The 21,718-nt window shown below is 48.1% G+C and overlaps 9 protein-coding genes across 9 annotated transcripts; 3 read left to right on the top strand and 6 right to left on the bottom strand.

Annotated features, from left to right (window-relative positions):
* Nucleotides 1-198: 198 nt before the first annotated feature.
* Nucleotides 199-1,356, bottom strand: KLTH0G07172g (uncharacterized protein; the record flags this gene model as incomplete). Its single annotated transcript, XM_002555304.1, has 1 exon — nt 199-1,356. One exon carries the CDS (start codon nt 1,354-1,356, stop codon nt 199-201), a length of 1,158 nt encoding a protein of 385 aa, XP_002555350.1.
* A 663-nt stretch (nt 1,357-2,019) lies between these two features.
* On the bottom strand, nt 2,020-3,942 carry KLTH0G07150g (KLTH0G07150p; the record flags this gene model as incomplete). Its single annotated transcript, XM_002555303.1, has 1 exon — nt 2,020-3,942. One exon carries the CDS (start codon nt 3,940-3,942, stop codon nt 2,020-2,022), a length of 1,923 nt encoding a protein of 640 aa, XP_002555349.1.
* An 819-nt stretch (nt 3,943-4,761) lies between these two features.
* On the top strand, nt 4,762-10,350 carry MYO1 (myosin 1; the record flags this gene model as incomplete). The annotated part of the gene is made up of 1 exon (XM_002555302.1): nt 4,762-10,350. The coding sequence occupies one exon, from the start codon at nt 4,762-4,764 to the stop codon at nt 10,348-10,350; it is 5,589 nt and encodes a 1,862-aa protein (XP_002555348.1).
* Nucleotides 10,351-10,425: 75 nt separating this feature from the next.
* MAS2 (mitochondrial-processing protease subunit alpha) lies at nt 10,426-11,901 on the bottom strand (the record flags this gene model as incomplete). The annotated part of the gene is made up of 1 exon (XM_002555301.1): nt 10,426-11,901. One exon carries the CDS (start codon nt 11,899-11,901, stop codon nt 10,426-10,428), a length of 1,476 nt encoding a protein of 491 aa, XP_002555347.1.
* Nucleotides 11,902-12,091: 190 nt separating this feature from the next.
* On the top strand, nt 12,092-13,165 carry THR1 (homoserine kinase; the record flags this gene model as incomplete). Its single annotated transcript, XM_002555300.1, has 1 exon — nt 12,092-13,165. One exon carries the CDS (start codon nt 12,092-12,094, stop codon nt 13,163-13,165), a length of 1,074 nt encoding a protein of 357 aa, XP_002555346.1.
* Nucleotides 13,166-13,465: 300 nt separating this feature from the next.
* On the top strand, nt 13,466-14,104 carry VMA16 (H(+)-transporting V0 sector ATPase subunit c''; the record flags this gene model as incomplete). The annotated part of the gene is made up of 1 exon (XM_002555299.1): nt 13,466-14,104. The coding sequence occupies one exon, from the start codon at nt 13,466-13,468 to the stop codon at nt 14,102-14,104; it is 639 nt and encodes a 212-aa protein (XP_002555345.1).
* A 162-nt stretch (nt 14,105-14,266) lies between these two features.
* On the bottom strand, nt 14,267-17,191 carry RPN1 (proteasome regulatory particle base subunit RPN1; the record flags this gene model as incomplete). Its single annotated transcript, XM_002555298.1, has 1 exon — nt 14,267-17,191. One exon carries the CDS (start codon nt 17,189-17,191, stop codon nt 14,267-14,269), a length of 2,925 nt encoding a protein of 974 aa, XP_002555344.1.
* A 395-nt stretch (nt 17,192-17,586) lies between these two features.
* Nucleotides 17,587-20,049, bottom strand: DAP2 (dipeptidyl aminopeptidase; the record flags this gene model as incomplete). The annotated part of the gene is made up of 1 exon (XM_002555297.1): nt 17,587-20,049. The coding sequence occupies one exon, from the start codon at nt 20,047-20,049 to the stop codon at nt 17,587-17,589; it is 2,463 nt and encodes an 820-aa protein (XP_002555343.1).
* A 622-nt stretch (nt 20,050-20,671) lies between these two features.
* On the bottom strand, nt 20,672-21,544 carry YHI9 (Yhi9p; the record flags this gene model as incomplete). The annotated part of the gene is made up of 1 exon (XM_002555296.1): nt 20,672-21,544. The coding sequence occupies one exon, from the start codon at nt 21,542-21,544 to the stop codon at nt 20,672-20,674; it is 873 nt and encodes a 290-aa protein (XP_002555342.1).
* Between the last annotated feature and the right edge of the window lie 174 nt (nt 21,545-21,718).

The raw sequence follows: 21,718 nt of genomic DNA, 5'->3' as shown, positions 1-21,718 counted from the left end.
GCTCCGAATCGCAGCGCAGTAGCCAGCAAGCAGGCCCGCCCACCCAGAACAACGAGATTTCTTAGCATCCGTAAGTTAATGTGTATGGGTATTATAAACGTAAGTACACTCTATCAAATTTGGAGGGCAGAGCCCTGTTTATCAAGTAGTTAGCCATATGGTAACTGCAAGACATATGCAGAATACGTTCCAAGAGGGTCAGCATATCACGCAGCAGGCGTGTTTTGTCTTAGGGGCGGCGCTGCCGCCGCGAATAGGCGGGGCACGGGTCGTATTTCGTGGGCGTGAGCTTCGCGTGCTGCACTTGGTGCTCAAGGCTGGCGCGGGCGTCGCGCACGGGGCATTTGAGGCCGGGGAGGCATCAGGGGAGCCGGACAGGACCGGCGCACTAACAGCGGCTTTCGACGCGGCAGGGGGCGCGGTACAAGCTGGCAGAGTGGGGATCGTCTCGTCGTCTAGCTCTGCAGCGGATGTTTCGCCTACAGCGCTGTGGTCCAGAGCCAAGGTGGTTGCCGTCATTGTGCCTGATTCTTCGGAGACCATGTCCTTCGATGCTAGCCGCGTCCGCCGCAGCGTATCCTTGCGTAACTCGATTTCGCGGAGCAGCCGGTAGAAGACCTCATTGATGTTGAAGTCCTCGAAGGCAGAGACCTCGAAGAATGAGATGTCGATGTCGATCCCCAGCTCGTCGCAAAGCTCCGCGACCTGCTCGGGGTCCACGGCGCGCTCCTCCTGAGCCACATCGGCCTTGAGTGCGCACAGAACCATGGGCACATCGTCGCCGCGCAACTTCCAGACCTGCTGGTACATGAGTTGCACCGTCTCGAACGATTTGGCGTTAGTCACGTCGAAGCACAGCATGAAGCCGTCGGTCTGGAACGTCTGCAATGCTGCTAGCTCGGAGTAGTCAATCTGCTCAAAGTCAGCGCCCTCGAGCACCTGCACGTCCAGCGTGTCTTTATGGCGCAGCCGCAGCTCGTTGGAGGTGGCGCTGTTGCCAGCCCCGAAGCCATAGTCTAACTGCGACATGGCCGCGCTGTCGAAGCTCGCGCTGCGTCCCGCGTCCGACCCGTCCCCGGAGAAGTTGCTGCGGAGCCGCATCTGGAGCTCGAAATACTCGGCCCAGGTGCGTGACTGGCGCAGCGCGGGCCGGAGAAAGCGCCGGTGGCAGATGTCTTCCGACGTGAGGTGCTCGCGCGCCCCCGTCGAGTGCAGGCTGCCGTAGCACCACCGGAGTGCCAGCGACGTCTTACCGCAGCCGCGGTCTCCCACCAGCGCTATGCGCGAGGACGACAGGTCAAACTCCCGCGGTACGGCGTTTTCGGGCGGGCCCAGGTCATAGAGAAGCATGGACATTGTACTTCGATGCGCTGTGGTGCGGCGCTAAGCTGTGAGGTACTGAGTGGCTTGAGGTTCTAGCGGGTGTGCACTATTAGGTGAGACGAACGCCGAGCGTACACTCTTCGTGCTTGCCTAATATATCAATTCTTTGCTTGCCTGGTGAAAAGCTCAGCGCTTCTTTGCAGTGTTATCAAAGCTTCAGATTGCTTCGATTGTTCTTGAGTTACGTCGAAAAATGTTGTGTTCTATGCAAGCTGCTTTTCTAATGCTTCCATGGAAGGCCCTGCCCGTTCCTTTTTTTTTTTATTTATTTCCAATTTTTCATGTGCTGAATCTGCTTTCCCAGTCACCAGCCAGGCCTCTCGGCGGGCTTTCGCAACGAAATTTGACATATTGCTACCACTTCGAGCCTCAAGCGCGGGGAATCTACCAGCCCTGGGTGTCGGAGGAACTCGGCTACGTGACACTTATCCTGTTTGCTTACGTGGCGGCGCAGTTAGAGAAAAGAAACGTGAACAGCCGCAACATACGAGCAGCACGCGAGATACCACATTGTGCATTGATAATGCTTCGACGCATGCACATGCTTCTGTACAGGACGGACTTTCGCCGGGAACGCCTGCAGTGCCTATGCGACAAATGTGCCACGGCCATCGCCGCTGTGCCTGCCGCCGGCTTCTAGAAGTCACCAGCCGACATTTGCACGCGAGTGCGAGCGTCGAACCAGGCGTCGGAGTCTGTGGTGCGCGGCGTGACCGTGCCGTCGCGGCGGCATTCGAATAAGCACTTGTCGACACGCACCAAGCGTAAGGACGAGTTTGCTCGGGCCAGGGCGATGGCAACGTGGATTACCCGGTACCAGCGGTCCAGAACGCCGTCGTGAACGACCATCAAACCCATGTGCTGCGGCGCTGTCTTGCCAACGAGGTCTAAGTCTTGCAAGTGGCGCAGCTGCGCAATTAACGGTAGAAGCGAGCCTGGGCTGCCGGCAAGCTGCATGAACTCACCGTGGACGCGCAAGCTGCGCAGGGAGCTGCAGGCCGCTAACTGAGGTAGCAGGTCAGCTGGGATTCGCTTAGGCTGCTCGTAGAATTTGGAATCCTGATAGGCGACCAGCGACAGTTTCCGGAGCGATGCGCCATACGCGGCGATCGCTGCCACGTAGCGCCGTGCCAGTGCGTGCCAGCTGGGCCACATCGCCAGCTTGGTTTCGTCCCAATGGATGGAAACGTCAAGCTCCTCCAGCGCCGTGTGGGCGTCGGACTTCAGCAGACGCAGGAATTCTGGGCCGGAGTCCATGATGGGCTCGCGGTAGTCCAGCTTCAACTTCCGCAGGCACCGGAGTCGCGGCGCGACCCCGAGCAGGAAACTGGGCCGCAAATGCTCCAGCGCCAGGCTGGTGAAGTCGCGCACCTCGTAGTCCACTGCGGGCAGCACCTGGAACTCGCGTACGTTTGTGAGCGAGAGGAACTCCAGCTTGTCCAACGCCAGGCCGCGGGCCACGCGGCCGCAGTCTTCAGGAACCACGTTAACGTCATCGACCTCTAGACTGGTGAGGCTGGATAGGCGGGTGCCCTGCGCCGTGATGCGGTCCAGAAACTTCCAGAAGTCCAAGTCCAGTTGACTCAGCAGCGCCAAGCCCTGAGCCTGACCCTCGGAGGCATCGGGTCGTGCGGCACCGTTATCAAGCATGTATCCCGTTACCACCAGGGACTGAGTTGCGTTTTTTTTGAGCAGCGACGCTGTCTCACGGGCCATGCGGAGCGTCGAGAGGTTTTCGACAACTCCAGGCACCAGGATCTGCGAAAGAAAAGACGCCAGCTTGCGCGAGTCACAGAAGGGAGACACGGAGAGCTTGCGGATCTGCTCGAACCGCCCGAAGTCTTCGCACATGTGCCGCAAGTCCACGTTTACAGCCAGCGACTGCAACTCGTGCTTGTTGGGCATCAGCTTCAGGATCTGCGGGGGTAGCGCTAGCGCATCGATGTCGCAATAGAACTTGCTCAACCCCGTCATAGCGGGAAGCCCACCGCAAACTAGTGCACGGGCCTCAGCATGGCTCATGCCGTCAGGGAGGTTAACGATTTCGAAGGAGCGCACCAAGGGGCCCACGCCCGCACCCGGCTCGCACCCCGTCGCCGCTAGCTGTAGAAATTTTTTAAGGTTGTAGCGCGTTTTAATGTAAGTCGCGCGCTCACAGTCGTCTTTCAGATATGAGTAGTGTGCGTCCACCACCACTTTTTCGTGCAGGGACGCCGTCGCGGCCTCGCGAAACGCCGGCCACGCCCTGGCGACATTCACAAGATCGTACTGAGACAGCTTGCTTGTGATCTGTGTCTTCAGCTCTGTCGGCAGCCGCGACATTACGCCCGATGCCTCGTTATCGCAACACCTCCCCGGGTCTGCGCGGCACCAGTCTTGAGTGCTGCTGCTGATGCTGCTTCTACAGTTACCATACTCTGCGTCTTGGAAGTAGTCGTGGGGCAGTGGGGCTCCTGCGTGGCCCACAGGCGTAAATACACTGACATGTTCCGTCATTGCGTCCGTTTCGCTCATCTCCTCGCAAACTTCCCCGCAACGGGGTTCCATGCGAGCACACATTTAAATCGCGTATATTGAGAAGTATTTCGGCATTCACCGCGGCAAAAAGGTTCCGAATCGCACCAAGAAACCGTCTCGAACACCCTCTCTGTTGCTCTGTTTTACGGGTGTGCATTTCATTAAGCACCCTGTCATTGCTGGCACCCATTACTGATCATTACAGTGACAGTCACGTGAAATTATACCCTCATGGGAAACACCTGAATCGTGAGATCCCGGAGCCCAGTCACCAAGTTGCTACGTGCTGAACGTCGGGAACTCGTGCCGCAGCTTACAGGAACGGCTTTCTTTTGTTAAGTCCGGAAGGCCTAAGGCTGTTATGCGAGTCTCTAACACTGCCTGGTTCTTGTTAACTGTTTCGTAGGAGCGCAGCTTGTGCAGGCGGGCCACGTAGATCAGCAGCATATTTCCGGCCCAGATCCGTGTCAACTACATAAGGTTTAGCTCTTTTTCGATAGCGACGTTAGTCTTGCGAGATCATGTATCATCATTACATTGTACCGTTTAAATAGATCGCGAAAAAGACATGAAGCAATGCCTAGAGCGCCCATTCCCTAGGCCCAGATCAGTGCGATACGAAAACAGCGGCCAACGGATTGAAGCTGGAGCACAAGGAGTTGATTACCGCTGCATCGCTTCGCTATTACGCCTTTGGTTAGTGACGTTACCCGGTCATGATCTGATGTCAACTAATCTGGAGTTCTTGTATACAAAACATATCAAATACTCGAGGTAGCAGAAGCACCAGATCAGTTACGGTAGGTTGTTCTGAAGTACCGAACCAAGACCTGAACGGCTTGCGGTGGAAACTGCGCGGAAATGCAAAGTGTGTGGATCCCGGATGCCGAGCAGGTGTTTGTTCAAGCAGAATTTGTGGGCGAGAAAACAGTGAGAAACAAACAAAACAAAGATGAGAAGTGGGCAGTTGTGCGGCGAGATGGGCGTGAACAGGAAATTCCAGCTGGCCAAGTTTTCGCCGTTAACCCGGGCACGTTCGATCGCATCGATGACATGTCCGAGCTGACGCACCTCAACGAGCCCTCGGTCTTGCATAACCTTGAGAATAGGTACGCAGACGATAACATCTACACGTACTCAGGTCTCTTCCTTGTTGCAATTAATCCCTATAGCAATATTCGCATTTACACACAGGACTACATCAGCCTCTACCACGGATCGCCCAAAGAAGACAACAAACCACACATTTTCGCGGTCGCCGAGGAAGCCTATCAGAATTTACTCAGCCAGCGCAGGGATCAGTCAATCCTGGTTACTGGTGAGTCTGGAGCAGGGAAAACTGAGAACACCAAAAAAATACTGCAGTATCTCGCCTCAATTACCTCGGAGGACAAGCTATCTCCAGACACATCGCACGAGAGTTTTGAGCGTAAAATCCTACAGAGCAACCCCATTTTAGAGTCATTTGGTAACGCACAAACTGTACGAAACAACAATTCCTCAAGATTTGGAAAGTTCATCAAAATTGAGTTCGATGAGCTGGGCAAAATCAACGGTGCGCACGTCGATTGGTACCTTTTGGAAAAATCGAGGATTATTCAACAAAGTCCAAGAGAGCGTAATTACCATATCTTTTATCAAATGCTTTCTGGTATGTCTGCTCAAGATTTGCGCAAATACGGCTTGGAATCAAACTCAATCAAAGACTACGGCTTCCTGCGCAACTCGAACTCAAGTATTCCGGGAGTCGACGATACACAAGACTTTCACACCCTTCTAACATCTTTCAATGTTGTTGGTTTTACTGGTATTGAGGTTCAGGCCGTGATGACATGCATAGCAATTATTCTGCATATTGGAAATATTGAGTTCGTATCTGAGCGAGCTGAGCAAGCATCAATAAGTGGCAGCGTCGAGGTTCTTTGTAAGTTGTTGGGCGTCACGGAGGTTGACTTCAAAGTTGCAGTATTAAGGCCGAAGGCAAAGGCGGGCAAAGATTGGGTGTCGCAGTCAAAGAACGCGCTTCAAGCGCGCTTTATTCTAAATTCCCTTTCCAGATCACTGTATGAGAACTTGTTCGCACATATCGTCCAGAAGATCAACAGCAATTTGGACCACGGCTCTATGACGGAGAACTACATTGGTCTCCTTGACATTGCTGGCTTTGAAATTTTCAAACACAATTCTTTTGAGCAGCTCTGTATAAACTATACCAACGAGAAGCTGCAACAGTTTTTCAACCACCACATGTTTGTCCTGGAACAAAACGAATATCTGAAAGAGAACGTCCAATGGAATTTTGTCGATTATGGTAAAGATTTGCAGTCTACCATAGATCTTATCGAGAAGAAGGACCAAAACCCAGGCGTTTTGCCCTTGCTTGACGAGGAGTCGATTCTGCCAAAGTCCACGGACGAGTCATTCTATTCGAAGTTGGATACATTTTGCAACGATAAATCCTCAAAATTTAAGCGGTCAAAGAAAGACAAGTGTTTTATTTTGAAGCATTATGCAGGAGATGTTGAATATAACGTGGAAGGATGGCTGTCAAAAAACAAAGATCCACTTCACGAGAATCTCCTGCAGGTCTTATCAAGCTCAGAGAATGATCTAATAAAACAATTCTATCACGACAAAGACTCCCGAGGCGGTTCTTTTAAAACGACATCAATTAGGCACAGAAGTCAACTAAATTCGCTTTTGGACCGTCTGTCCTCAACAGAACCTCATTTTGTTCGTTGTATCATACCAAATGATAAAAAGAAAGCCCATGACTTTAATAGAAGCTTGATCTTGGATCAACTGCGATGCAACGGTGTGCTAGAAGGTATCAGAATTGCTCGTGAAGGGTACCCCAACCGTATTTTCTTCAAAGAATTTTTTCAGCGCTACAAGGTTCTCACAGATGAATATCGGTTCTCTAACAACTCCAAGAAGAACTGCGAAATAGTCTTGTCATCTCTTCACTTAGACCCTAGTGTTTTCAAAGTTGGAAACAGTAAGCTGTTTTTTAAAGCGGGCGTTCTAGCTTCCTTGGAAGCGAAGAAGGAGAGCCGAATCTCTGATATGATGTCTAGGCTTAACGCGATGATTAATGGCTCCAATGTTAGACGTAGCACATCCCACAAGCTCAAGAAGCTACAAGCTGCACAGGTTTTAAGTTCGGCATTCAAGACTTACGACAATCTCATGGGCGACCACTGGTTTAATCTCTACGTTAAAATAAAACCTCTTCTTGAGTCTACTCAGGAGATATCCAAAACACGCAAGATTGCTGAGCAAGTGAAGAGCCTCGAATCCAAGCTCAAGATAGTTGAATCAAAGAACGAAAAACTGCAGCAGGAAAAGGAGAATATATCTGCAGAACTGAAAGCGGTGAGAGAGAAGCTCGCTGCAGAAACCGAAAACTTGGAAAAGCGTCAAAATGATCTACGTCTGGTAGCTTCAAAAGAAGCTGAGCTCAACCTCAAACTTGAAGAGTCCCAAAAAATACGAGACCAATTTGCAGCGGAGAAGGAGGCTCTTGAAAAGGCACATGCAAGCCTACAGGGCGAGCTGACTCGCTCTAATGAGGAAGCTTCTAAGTCACATTCATCTTTCCAAAGTCTGCAAAATGAGAAGGTTCAACTTGAACAAAAAATATCAGAGCTTCGGAAACAAGTCGACAAAAGTGAGCGCTCTCAAAAGAACATGGACTCCGACAAAAATGGTCTCCTTGATCAAATTAAGCTACTAAAGAGCAGCATTTCAGAGAAAGATAGAATTACCGGCGAACTTAAGGAAAAGCTATCAGCCTCAGATAAAGAATTAGAAAGGAGCCTGCAAGGTTTAGAGAAAAAATTCACAAGCACAAGCAAAAGACTTACTTCATTGGTTGAAGAAAACAAAAGTTTGCGAGAGACCGTCGACCGAGCGAAAAAGGAGCAAAATGAGCTTCATAATGGTCTGCAGGCCAAGGAAAAGGAGTTGCGAAGGCTAAATGAACGCTCAGATCAAAATCAGACACTAATTGCATCACTAAATAAAGAGAGGGCTGATCTTGCAGCAGAGCATGAAAAGATATTGAATGAAGCCAAAGAGTTAAGGAAGGAAGCTTCGGGCTACAAAAAGAGGTATCAAGAGCTTGAAGAGACTTGTAGCAGCCTGAAAGACGATCTAAAGCGTTCCTTGCAAGAACCAAAATCTAATAGTGGCGAAGATGGGGATTCTAGCGTTGACTTGAAGAAGTTCCAGTCGCTCGAAGAACAACTTGTGAGGGAAAAGTCGCTTACAAAATTTTTAAACGAGCGGTTAGTGGATAGCTCTTCAAGTCGCCCTCAATCCAGATCTCTTCTTGAGCTGCAAACCGCTCACTCTGTGTCCGGAGAAGATATCTACAAAGCCTGTGATGAGCTCAAGCAAGAGTTGAGAGAGACGTCATATCGACTCGAGAAAGAAATCAATAATAAAAAAGATCTGATTTCTAAACTTCGGTTTACTGAAACACGTCTAGCTTCTGCCTCTTTTGAAATACAAACGATGTCGTCTCAGCTGAAGAAACTCAAAAGCATTATCAATGATGCTAATTTGAATGTGAACTTGGAAGAAGTTTTGGGCCAAATCGAGCCTGTAGAAATTAACCACGAAAAACTAATTCTCGAAGTCGAGTATTTGAAGGGACAACTTGAAGCGCAAAAAATCGCAAGGCTCGATGCTGAAAACGCAGCCTCTGCTTTGCACACGAAATTTAGACAAATTCAGAGGTCTGACTCATCCTCTGACATCTTCCGGCTTAAGTACGAGGCTAGTGAGCAACGTGTCAAATCACTGGAATCTAAAATGACTGCGTACCCGTTGAGAGACAGAACAAATACAGCAAGTCGGGAGATTTTTACTCACAGAGAAAGCATATCAAAATACGAAGAGGACCTGAGGTTTTATAGGCTGGAAAACTACAAGCTCCAGGACCTTCTTGTTGAGTCCGAAAAACAAATCAATGCCTTGAATAAGTGTGTCAAGAAGAACCAAGCTGACCGAGTCGTCTTGGGCGAACAACTAACTAGGGCAATGAAAGATCTTGAAGTCACAGAGCGACAGAATGCGCTACTAGCAACAAGCAGTAAAAACCACAAGGTTCAGTATGAAAGCTGTATTGATGACCTACATGCTACTGAGGAACAGCTTAAAGATGTAATCCACGCCCTCAGGCAGTCAGAGGATGACATTAAGACAATGACAGCTATAATCGAGCGATTGAAATCTCAAAACAGGCAGAAGGATAAACAATTATGGGAACTGGAGACACGAAACAATACTTTGGAGTCAGAGACCGAAGAAAAGGCAATTGACAACGACAAGCTGTGTTCCAGAATCCAAGTTTTGACCGATGACCTGTCACACTTTAAAGATCGCTTGAGGCTTGCCGAAGATAAAACTCAGTTTCTCGAAGAAATCGAAAAATTAAAAGCGGATCTTGATTTGTCACTGAGAGGCGAAACTGAGTTGAAGAAGGAGGTCTCATCTTTGAATTATAGCTTAGAAAGCCTGAAGATTGATTCTGACGCCAAAATCAATGATTTGCTAAGCCAGACGAATCATTATGAGCAAGTCGTTGGCTCTTTAATAGAAGAAAGGGATGCAGCTAGTGCCATTCAGAAAGAGTTAGAAGAAAACCTGAAACATTTGCAGGGCAAAGTTGAGGTTCTCAATGACTCTATTAAAAGTCTCTTAGACGAAAAGCGTCAATTAGAGCATCAAAATGACGATCTGAAAACTCGGCTTGAACAATCTAAAGCTACTTTTGGCGCCACCGAAAAAGAACGGGAAAATGCTTTTGGTAAAGTGTCTGCCCTCGAGAAGTCCATGGAGCTCCAGAGAAAACAAAACGATAGAAACGAAGCGCTCGTTGAACAACTTCAAGCTTCTGTCTCTGAGGCTAAATCTCAACTTGCCATTGAAAAAGATAAAAATATTGTATTGCATGAAGAGAACCAGTCATTTGGTAAGTCGAACAATCAGTTACGCGAGAGGTTAACAGCCTTAGAAGCCAAACTTGAGGACACTTCTGAAAAGGAAGCATGGCTTTCGAAGGTTCAAGAGTTGGAGGTTCTGGTGGCCAAAGAGTCCGATTCAAAGTTCGAGGAGATGAAACGAGCAAAGTCTTTAGAGCGGACAGTTGCAGAGCTCAAGGCTGTGAATGAAAAGCAAGCAGAAACCATTAACATGGCGAACGACGACAGGCTAGAATTCTCAAATGAGCTGTCCGAAAAGATTGAACGCTTGGCAGCTCTTGAAAAGCATATCGCGAAACAGGAGATTGACATGAAGAGGATAGAGCGTGACAAAACATATCAAGATGAGCGCATACTGCACTTACAAAGCGAAGTTGAGCTTTGGAAAGAGAAGTACAGCGATCTTTCGACAAGGCGAGAAAAAATAAGCGTTCACGCGTCTGAAGAAGTTTTCATATAGCACAAGAATTTGAACTGATGTTTTAAGTTAATACAGGCTATGTACATGTTTACTTTGTTTTCTTGATTTCTGACTTCAGAACCATCCCTTCTTCTTAGATGTCTTCAAAGCTGATGTGTTGAACTTCTCATAGTTCCCAAGACCATAGTGTTTGAGTATTCCTTCGACATCTCCGAATGCTTCTCTTTCGCCCTGCATAACAACAGTGGCCCTGCCCGTGCCCTCCCCTTTGTTGTTGACTTTTCCGGTAAAGACGGCTTCTGCAGTTCGCCTAATGTCTTCGACTGTCAACTTTTCGATGCTAGATATCATTTCTTCAATTGGTATTTTGCGACCATGCAATTGGACCTGCCTTCCCAGATCCTCAAGTTCCACGAGCTTGGACTCGAGATTCATAAGAAGCGAGGATTTAAGCTGGTTTTTGGCGCGCGAAATCTCCTCTTCTGTCAGCTTTAGCTTGTCTGTGGCGAAGGTATTCGCAAATTGCTGTGCAATAATCTCAGCCATGTATGGAGCAGCCTGCGGCACACACGATGCTGATATGCCAAAAATCCCTGAATCTGAGTAGGAGTGGTTGAACGCCATGCAGTTCTCAACAAAGAAATGCTGATTCAAAACATGTGTGTACAGGCGCGAATACATGCCCTTTCCGGGACCGCCAGCACTGAAGGAGCCTCCTCCTCCCAAAAGGGTTTGCAGAGTGGCCAGTGCATAAATGTCAGAGTGTCCAATAGGGAGGCCTTCAAAGCCGATTTGGATGTGGAAAAGCTCGGGCAAATTGCCGAACACAGGGCCAGGCGGAATGCATGTTTCGCCACCGGTGTAATGTGCTGGTTTTATCGTGGGCCTCCCGTTTCCCGGAGCCATGTCCTCGAAATATTTCTCTGCATAACTCACGGCTTCTTCGTGAGGAATCCCAACGAATGCAGCCACCATGTTCTCGGGAGTGTAGAATTTGCGCCTATAGTCATTGAGATAATACTTCGAGATCGAAGGGATCAGCTCGCGGGGACATAGGAGAGGCGATCCCAGGGTTTCACCAGAATACGCGGTGACATGCAGCAGCTCGGGTAGTATTAAGTCATGCTTGTTCCAAACCTCGTCTATTTCGTACTGCGCGGTTAACTTTTGTTCTTCAAGCTCCTCCTCGCTAATCTTGGGGAAACGCACAGTCTCGGCCATCAACGAGAACATCTTTTCAACATCTCTATTAAACACAGAAGCATGGTACATCATAGTCTCCCTCGAGGACGAACATTGATAGTTTCCGCCTAATAACTCCAGCGTTTCTGCCATTTGACGCCCAGATGTATGCTCTGTGGATTTGAAAGCCAATCGGTCCATGATGTGCGTACAGCCGCGTAGATTCTTCGTTTCATACCGTGAACCTGCTCCTACGTATAATCCTAGCGCTGAGAAGTGGCCCGGAACATTACTGGTGGCGACACTAACGCCATTCTTAAGTTTCGACATCTCAAAGTTTTCGGCGCCGCCTTTTGAACAAAAGCGGCGGCGGAAGGCTTTTTGAAGCGGCGCTCTAGCTCTGAACATGGCAACGCTACGGAGTTTGAATAGTGTTCGTCACTCGATCGTATCTTAAAGCCCGTTCCAAAGGTTCCTAGTGACTAATTTATGATGGTAGATTTTGTCAAAAATTTTATAAATTTAGCTAATAGTCAGGTCATCTGAAGTGTTAATACCAATTTGCGAGGTCAAGAAGATCATTTTCTATCCATTTAATATGCCTCGTAGCTTCAAGATTAGTGTACCAGCCTCCTCGGCTAACATTGGGCCCGGTTACGATGTTCTGGGCATTGGGCTGGCGCTGTTTTTGACCCTCGAGGTCGAAATAGACCCAAAAGCTGCGAATGACACCAACTCCGACCCCAACAACTGCAAACTGAGTTACACAGAGGACAGTGAAGGTTTTGACAGTGTGCCACTCAGGTCCGATGAGAACTTGATCACCAGAACCGCGTTGTACGTGCTCCGTTGCAACAACATCCGCAGCTTTCCCTCGGGCACGAAAGTGCACATCCACAACCCTATCCCTCTAGGACGTGGGCTGGGCTCTTCTGGTGCCGCGGTAGTCGCTGGTGTGATGCTAGGTAACGAGGTTGGTCAGCTAGGGTACTCCAAACAGCGCATGCTCGACTACTGCCTGATGATTGAGCGTCATCCTGACAACATCACCGCCGCCATGATGGGTGGGTTTGTGGGATCCTTCCTGCGTGACCTCACACCTGCAGAAATGGAGAGACGTGAGATTCCTCTCAGCGAGGTGCTGGGCTCGCCAAGTGGCGGCGAAGACACAGGCCTCGTCCCACCAAGTCCTCCCACCGACATCGGTCGCCACGTGCGCTACAACTGGAACAAAGACATTAAGTGCATTGCCATCATTCCAAACTTTGAGGTTTCCACTGCGGACTCGCGTGGCGTCCTTCCACAGGCCTACACCGCCAAGGACCTCGTCTTCAACCTGCAGAGGCTCGCTGTGCTAACCACCGCGCTAACTCAGTCTCCTCCCAACCCCGACCTCATCTACCCGGCCATGCAAGACCGCGTGCACCAGCCCTACAGAAAAACCTTAATCCCAGGGCTGACCGAAATCTTGTCCAGCGTCACCCCATCCACCTACCCTGGTCTTTTAGGAATCTGCTTGTCCGGTGCGGGCCCTACAATCTTGGCTCTGGCTGTTGGCAACTTTGATGACATTGCTCAGGAGATAATGAACCGCTTCTCCAAGAACAACGTTGCCTGCAACTGGAAGCTGCTTGACCTAGCTTACAACGGTGCTGAGGTGACTCAGGCGTAATGGACTACCGCGTCAAGAATGGTCCCAAAAACGAAAAAATAGTGCTTGATAGATAATCTTAACCCAAGGACGGGCCAAGAAGCGCTCTTTGGCGCACTGCTCGACATGCTCATCAGATCGCTCTTCGTCGCTTCGGCTCGACCCGTCCGTTCACATGAATAATATACGTACATACGAAACACCTGGTGATTTTCTAATACCCAAATTTGTAGACCTTAACTTTCGTTATAAGGATGAACAGACCAAATTGAACTCCAGTAAGCGTTAAGCAAGGCTTTCACGGGCAATTTAGTTATTCAGATGTCTTCAAAGTCAGAGTCTTCTATGGGAATTTCGCTCCCCTCCTTCCGCCAGTGGCTGCGGCTCCTGGTGATCACCGTGGCCGTGTGGTACGCAGGTAAAAAGCTATTCACCGGACATGGTGAAGACATCAACTTTGGCAGATTTTTGAGCAAGACGTCGCCTTACATGTGGGCCAACCTCGGTATATGCATGTGCATCGGCCTCAGTGTGGTCGGTGCGGCGTGGGGTATTTTCATCACAGGCTCTTCCATCATCGGTGCCGGAGTTCGCGCCCCCAGAATCACCACGAAGAACTTGATCTCAATTATTTTCTGCGAAGTCGTGGCTATCTACGGGCTGATCATGGCTATTGTATTCTCCTCGAAGCTCACAGTAGCTTCCAAGGAGACGCTATTCTCGAAGTCCAACCTTTACACCGGCTACTCCCTTTTCTGGGCTGGGCTGACTGTCGGACTTTCGAACTTGATCTGCGGTGTCGCTGTGGGTATTACTGGTGCGACTGCTGCTGTGTCTGATGCTGCTGACTCTTCGTTGTTTGTGAAAATTTTGGTGATTGAGATTTTCGGCTCTGTTCTGGGCTTGCTAGGTCTGATCGTGGGTCTTTTGATGGCCGGTAAGGCGGTTGAGTTCCAATGAGCAGAACGACTGCAGTGCAAGTTCTGGAACCCGCCGTGCGCACGCGCCGCGCTCTCACGAGACGCGCACCTTAAGTAGTTCACTAAACAGAACTTTGAAAATATAACACGTTGATAAATGTAGTATTTTGCATCTATACATCGGAGACGGGAGATTCGCTATTTACTCCTCCTCGCGGTAATCTGGGTTTTTCCTCAGAATCACCACGCCCTCTAGACGGCTTGCGTAGCTTATGTATTCGCTGGTTTCCAACTCGGCTCTTTCTCCGTGGCCTAGAAGCACTGGAGTTGAGTGGGTAATCCAGCCCGTTATTGTCTTGGGCTTTCCTGCTTGGCCGACAGTGTCAACCGCCTGTCCCACCCTCACGTTAACTTTGATAGGCTCGCCGTCTTCGTTTAGTGTAAGGATGTACTTTGGTCTTACGCCGCTGTTCAGATAATAGAATAGGTAGTGATGGTCAAGCATGAACGAAGGTGTGACTAGGCCAACCAGCACGGTCAACAAGGAAGCCAAGGCAACCTTGTTGAGAACGCCGGCGTCATTGAACACATCAAATGTCATAGTACCTTTGCCCATGTGAATCAGACCTTGCGACAGTCTTGTTATAAACAATGCATTCTGCTCGCGAGAGTAGTAACTGGCTAGTTGCCTTAGCAATTGTGCAAGTCTGGCGTTGTTAGTACCGGAGCCTACAAGGCCCATGGCGAAGATAGAGTTCATTGAGACGTCCAAATCGGGGTCGTGCGAGAATCTCGATAGTGTGTCGAATATTTTCATCTGAGGGTCGGAGGCTGAGAGAAGCCCGATCGCCAGCGGCACGGTTTTGCGGATGTGCTCATTGCCGTAATGCATCAGATGGCTAAAGTGGCGGAGAGACATTTCCTTGCCGATCTCCTCGCCCATTGCGATCATTGCGATACCAAGTACCGAGTATGTCAACTCGTCGATGAGGGCAAACTCCTTTTCGTCTTCCTCTTCTTTCTTCTCTTCCTCCTCTTTCTTCTTTGTATCTTCTTCTTTGTCATTCTTGCTTTGATCTTTGTTGCTCTCGTCAACGTCCATCTTGTCTTCGGCATCGGCAGTTGCTGGAGGTTCATCGCTCTTGCCTATGTTGAGAGCATCAGTTAACTCGTCATTTATACTTTCAGCGAACTCGACATCTTCTTCGTCATCCTCTCTCTCTTCTTCCGCTTCCTTGTTCTTGGGAGTTAGGCGATGCAGAAGGTCCTGGATCAATAAAACATCACCAGTACCAGTGTAAGCACAGACGTTGATCAGCACCTCAATTGCTGAAGTGATAGGATGGTCGACAGCTGAAATCGTTTCCAAAACATCTTCGACTTGGTCACCCTGTCCCATGTATAGAATACCCAAAGCCAAAGTGATGAATCTTGTCCACTCAGTCTTGAGTTCAGAAGCTGTACGCTCCAAGAGGTTGTCGACAATAGCTGCAGTAATGTCGCCATTGCATGTGCCAACAAATGCGTGGGCCAGAGCTAGAGACGCCATAGCAGAAGTCTCAATAGGTAGGCTTGTGTCCGCGGCGATTGGAAGAAGCAAGCCCAACAGCTCATCATTTCTGCTGCCAGCAAAGGCTATGCCTAAACCTAGAATAGAGGCTGTGGAGATCTTTTTGTCAGAGTTTGTGACATAGTCTTGCAAAAGTAGCAATGCTGGCTCAACATCGCCATCATGAATACCGCAAGCTGATAAACCTATTCCTAACAAAGCACCCGCTTTCACCTCCGTTTCCTCGACGTACAGGTACTTGTCAAGCTGCTGTAGCCCATCTAGATTCCATTGGTAAATTGATCCTATGCTAGCGACAGTAGATGTCATGCCGTCGCCCTTTGTTTTGTAAACCCAATTATCGTCCCCGAGGATTAGCTTATCGCTACAGTAGCCGAGGTTTAAAAAGCCATTCACGAATGATGCTGCGAGATTTTGTTGGGCAGAATCAAGGCCTGTTCCTGCAAATACGCCCTTGGATGAGTTGTCCAGGTGGCTTTTGTATATGTCTTCTGGAACCTTTGGAACAGTTAGGTTCAATTCTTTGGCCAGGAAAAGGAAGTGCTCCGACAAGTGTGTATTGCCAATGATATCCTGAACATTTTCATATTCGAAAGAAGACTTCTGAGCAGACAATATGTAAGCCAATTGCTTGTGTACTACAGCGTTCGTTGTAGCATCAAAGACAGCTCTAATCAAGGATTCGTCATCAAGCCTTATCGCCAGCGCTAGTGCTTCCGTCAGCTGCGATTCACTCAAGTAGATGGAATATGCAGTTTGTAGAAAGAACACATCATCAGGTGGTGGTAGGAGCGGGACGCAGGCAACCATGTATTGGCACACTCTCTGAAAAGTGTTCTCGTCAACGAACTGAGGTAGTTTATCGATGGATTCGATCTCTAGAAGCAGGTCAACGGCGTCGGCTTCGCCGTTGTGCTTGAGGAAGTAGGGAACAATTTCCAAAGATAGCTGAATCAAAGACTCTTTCGATACATCGAAGTCGATGCTACTCTTGGAAGGCTCGGGGGAAGCTTCCGAAGAGTCTCCGGCTTCCTTCTCCACTTGCTCGTTATAAACGCCGCCGATTTCCAAAGCCAGGTGACGCACATACTCGTGGCCCCAGCTTTCGATATTCTTCTCGTCAGAGAGCAATCTGAACTTTAGTGAATCCCTCTTGCCCTCATCGGAATATGTCATTCCCAATACCGACAGAGCGTCGGCCATTAGCGACTTCAATTTCTTGTCCGTCCATTTGTCGTAAACGCCGCATAATTGTGGATAAGAAGGACGAAGAAACTTCAAAGGTTTAGGAACCGCCGTCATAGAACTCGTGGAATCCCTGATTAGCTCCTTCAATTGGATAAGGGATGGCTCGTAAAGGCTAGCATCGTCCTCCGAAAGCCTTTCAACGAGAGTCTCAAGGTTGTTTTTGAGTTTGAGGTCTTCTTCAGAGAGCTCTTCCACCTCCTCCTTCTTATTGTTCTGCGTCTTTGCAACTTTCTCGTCTTTCAGCGCTTGTTGCGATCCATTCGAGGGCTGTGCCTGTTTATCCTCTCGCTGAGAACTTTCTTCTACCATATTTAGCCCTTTATCGCAATTCAACGGTAACTAATGTCAATACGTAAGTAGGCCAAATGTCTCAATAGTTAACGGCCTCTTATTTTAGGTTCAAGTTCGCCACCGAATTCATCTTTTGAGATCTAGTAAAGTCAAGTCATACTATACGTTATATTCGTTACCCGGTTACGTACCTGCCATAATACTGTGGAGTGAACCAAGTAGTAGATGTTGACCCCCCTGGTCAACGAGCGGGACTCTAAGATGTTGAATTTGATTTCATTCATGTCACAAATTCTGATGCATTTTTCTTGTTACAAAATGTATGGATTTTCGGCTTGGCAAAGTTGTATATTAGTTAGTTTTCCAGCCTTTTTTAAAAGCATAGCGCTCGTTGGTAACACGACCTGCTTCTTTCAGTAGAAGCCAGTGACAAAGTCACCATTGAACGCCTGGCGGGCCCAACTTAAAAGCTTATCATAAACTATTGTGTTTGCATTATGGTAGCGGATGCTGTGATCAGAGTCAGGGAAAACATGCATGTCATAATTCTCGACATTCGCAAGGTCTAGCAAGTCCAAAAACCTTAGTGAGTTCTGAAAGTGTACGTTGTCATCCCCGGAGCCATGCATTAGAAGGAACCGCCTACTCCGTCCGAGCGCGGTTGCGTTATGCACCTTGGACCTGTTGTACCCAGACATGTTGTCCTGGGGTGTGTGCATGTACCTCTCGGTGTAAACTGAATCGTAAAGCCGCCAATCCGTCACGGGAGCAACGGACATGCCGTACTTGAATGTCTGCCCTGCGTCTTTTTCGAGCGTTTTTAGAGTTAGATAGCCGCCGTACGACCACCCAAAGAGTGAAATCTTTTCTGAATCGACAAAAGATTTCTCACTGTACAGTTTCGCAGCTGCTATCTGGTCTCTTGCTTCGAAATCGCCAAGGTTATCGCGCACTAACGATCTAAATTGTTTTCCTTTGAAGCCTGTTCCACGGCCATCCACCACAACAACGATTGCGTCAAGTTGAGAGGCGACAACTTGATTAAATCCTACGGAAAACGCTTTTATTACCTGCTGAGAATTGGGGCCTCCATACGCGTAAAAAAAAACAGGATAATGGTTTCTTAAAGTAGGGTCAAAGTCATTGGGTAATATTTCATATGAGTTGACTAGGATGTCTTGACCGTTTTCATCCTCGCCAAGATTTAATTCCCTAAAAGTCTTCTCTGGGACAGCATACTGGTGTAGTCTGTTTCTTAAAACCTCGTTTTCCTCTAAGTAGTAGAGCGTTTTGCCGACGACGTTACCTCTCGCATGTGTGTCAGAGGAAGTTGATTTCAAATCAAGTATCTTTTGGTAAGGGGTATCGGGGCCCAGATATGATAGCAGAGCAAATCTCATTCCTGAAGAGAAGGAAACTGAAAAAAGGCCCTCCTTGGAAGTGTCCGTAATTTCTGTGAGTTCATATGGTTTATGCAAATTCACACGGTACAAGTGTCTTTCTGTTGACGATTTCTTGGTTGCAACAAAATAAACGTCATTAGTGTCCTGATCAAATCCTGCAGGCCCATCCACTACCTCCCAACTGCCGCGCGTTAAAAAAGAAGGTTTCGACCGGTTAGTGGGGGAAAAGTACGCTAAATGGTTATAGCCATCATGTGGCACCAAGTCTATATACCCATCTTGCTCTCTTCCCCTGGACTCGTCTTTAGGAATATGCATGGTGTCGTGAGTTATCTCCCACCAACTATCTTCTGAAGACTCGATTCTTGAGACTTCATGTTTCCCTTCAACTCTTGCGTCCGCCAGAACTACTGAAAGAATGTCTGAGCAGCGGTCTGTAGCCTTGCAAAGAATTTTCGAGCTCCCCACCCAAAGAACTTCGGTAATTAAAGAGGATTCGTTCCCAGCGGCAACAGCTGTTGTTTTATCGTTTTCCAAAGAGTAGATCATCAGTTTAACAGAGGGATTGGGGCTTCCGCTTTTAGGATACTTAATGAGGCGAACCTCTGGGTACAAGTCGTCTTCGTGTTGCGAGAAATAAGGGATAGGAAACTCTTGGACTTCTGTTTCATTTATCCTAAAGAAGGCCAAATACTCGCCTTCCGGGGACCACCACATTGCGGAGTCACCCTCAAGGACCTCTTCCTCGTAAACCCAGTCAGGCTTCCCATTAAATACCTGGGCACTGCCGTCGTCCGTTACTCTGCTAACGGTGGCGTGCTTTTTCGATGAATACACGTACAAATCGTTTTCTTTCACGTAGGCAATATCCACAGAATTTGGAGACCATTCGGCCTTCGCAATGTTGTCACCAATGAAATTGAAACTCGACGTTTCGGTGTCAAACAAAAAGTAGGAGCCAAATGTAGAGTGCCTCCAGTGCTTCACGGTGTTTGACCTAATTAGCATCTGGTTCAAGTTCGGTGAAGCTTGAAGGTGATCAACTGTGAAGTTTTGATTTTTGTAAGAAAATTCCTTACCTTTGAGTAGCAAGCGCGAATACTCTTGGTCATACACTGACTTTATCACGTAGGAACCGTTTTCAACACTCAAGAACAATCCCATGTCCTCGCTTGGGGAGTTGAGGCCGCCGATCCACTGTACGGTCTGAAGTGTGGGATTGAACGTGAAGTTGCGGACATTCTCAAAAGATACTTTTAAAAGACCATCCTCAGTTACTTGCGGACAGTCTGTAGGCAGCCTTCGAAAGCCCGGCTCACCATGAATGGTGGAATTTAAGGTTTTGAGAAACACTACCGAGCCCCACACTAGGAGAGTGAGGAGTCCTAATTGAGGAAGACGCGAGTTAAACCTCTTTTTTCTAATAGAGCTTGCGCACTCGGAGCTCTCTAAGTCTGAGACTTCACTGAACATGATCTTCTCTAGGAATTGTTCGGGTGTCCACCTGTGTCGTTTATCGAAAGGGCGCTGTTACTAGTCGAGTGGTGGTGATTAGAAGATGTTCACCCCCTTCTAGTTCAACAACAAAAGCTTCAAAATAATTAGGGTTTTCATGCCAATTCTACAGACGGCAAAAACCTCGAGCAAGAACAATAAAAACAACGAGAGCACACAGGGCGTAAGTCCCGAACCCAGGTATATCCGTCCTGGTGCTGTTCTTTACCAAAGCTTTCACCACTGTTCCTTTGCGGACCACAAGCGTGCAAGTTAACAACTACATATATGCAACATATTAGTAAGTTTCACATTTGATGAGCTTTTGTACCGTAGCGTTCAAGCTAAAAACTCGCACCGTGATAGGGCCTTCGCCGATTCGAAGATTGCTTCTATATCAAAAGTTTACTATATTCAAGTTTTAGTCTAAATAATTGTCTTTCAGTTAAAGAGAGGAAAGGAAGATGCGTAACTAGCCCCGTCAAATCGTCCAAATTTCCAAAACGTAAAAACCGCCAGCTAGGTTTCGATGGTGTCTAAATTGTATTTACGGGCTTATTCCTTGGCTTATAAGCTTGTGCTTTAACTTAGCTTCCGCTTTTCAAACGGATATCTCACCATTTACAATGGTGATAGCCTCACCGCCTATAAAGTACTCCACCTCACCCCCAAGGTGCTCGATCTTAGCGGAGACTTTCCCATCTCTATACAATCTTCTGCCCTGATAAATCTCAAACTCATAGTTAGATTCGTAGTTGTTCAGTTGTTGTAAATACGCGGCTAGCGCTAGAGAACCGCTGCCGCACACGGGGTCTTCCAGTACACCATCTCCTGGCGCGAATGCCCTCATTTCATACTTATCCTCGCCAGGGTACTTACCCGCGACAACTAGACCGATAGCTCCATACTTAATGGTAGAAGCCTTCATCTTCGAGAAATCGGGCTCCAATTCATAGCACGACTGCGGGTCTCGCATTAGACCTACAATCCACTTGGGACCAACATCTAGTAACATAGGTTTCTGGAAGAACTCTGCGGACAAAGAGCCCTCGTAATCGCTAGTTTCCGCAGAGGGTACTTCCATCACTTTGGGTGGTGGACCCTTCAAAGATATTTTTTTGTCCTCAACGGTTAGTTCCACAACTCCCACGCCGCATTGTTGGTATATATTGCCCACGGCATCTCTACCGGAAAACTCTAAATATGCTTGGCAAGATCCGACAGTAGGGTGCCCAGCGAATGGCAGCTCGCACATGGGTGTAAATATTCTTAATTTATAGTCACTCTTAGGGTCAGTAGCCTTGAATAAAAATGTTGTCTCAGACAGGTTTGTCCATCTAGCAATACTTTGTAACGTATCTTGCGTAATGCTACTTTCCTCAACGTCGAGGAAGTTCACCACCGCAACAGGATTCCCCTTAAAAAGTTTTGATGTAAAGACGTCAACTTGTTTAAATGGGACTGTAATAGTCATTTCTATGCAATTGGTGGGTTGAGAAAATATCCAGTTTCTAGTCTCTCATTTAGGATTTTAAACGCAGGTTTTGAAGTCTATGCTCGAAAGACCAGTTTATTAATTGGGTCAATATGCACAGCTGAATTAGTCATTGATATCTTGCCCACGCCAAATCTGGATACGATAACGGAG

Source organism: Lachancea thermotolerans, assembly GCF_000142805.1.
Source record: "Lachancea thermotolerans CBS 6340 chromosome G complete sequence".
Taxonomy (NCBI): domain Eukaryota; kingdom Fungi; phylum Ascomycota; class Saccharomycetes; order Saccharomycetales; family Saccharomycetaceae; genus Lachancea; species Lachancea thermotolerans.
This window is presented reverse-complemented; position numbering and strand designations above follow the sequence as displayed.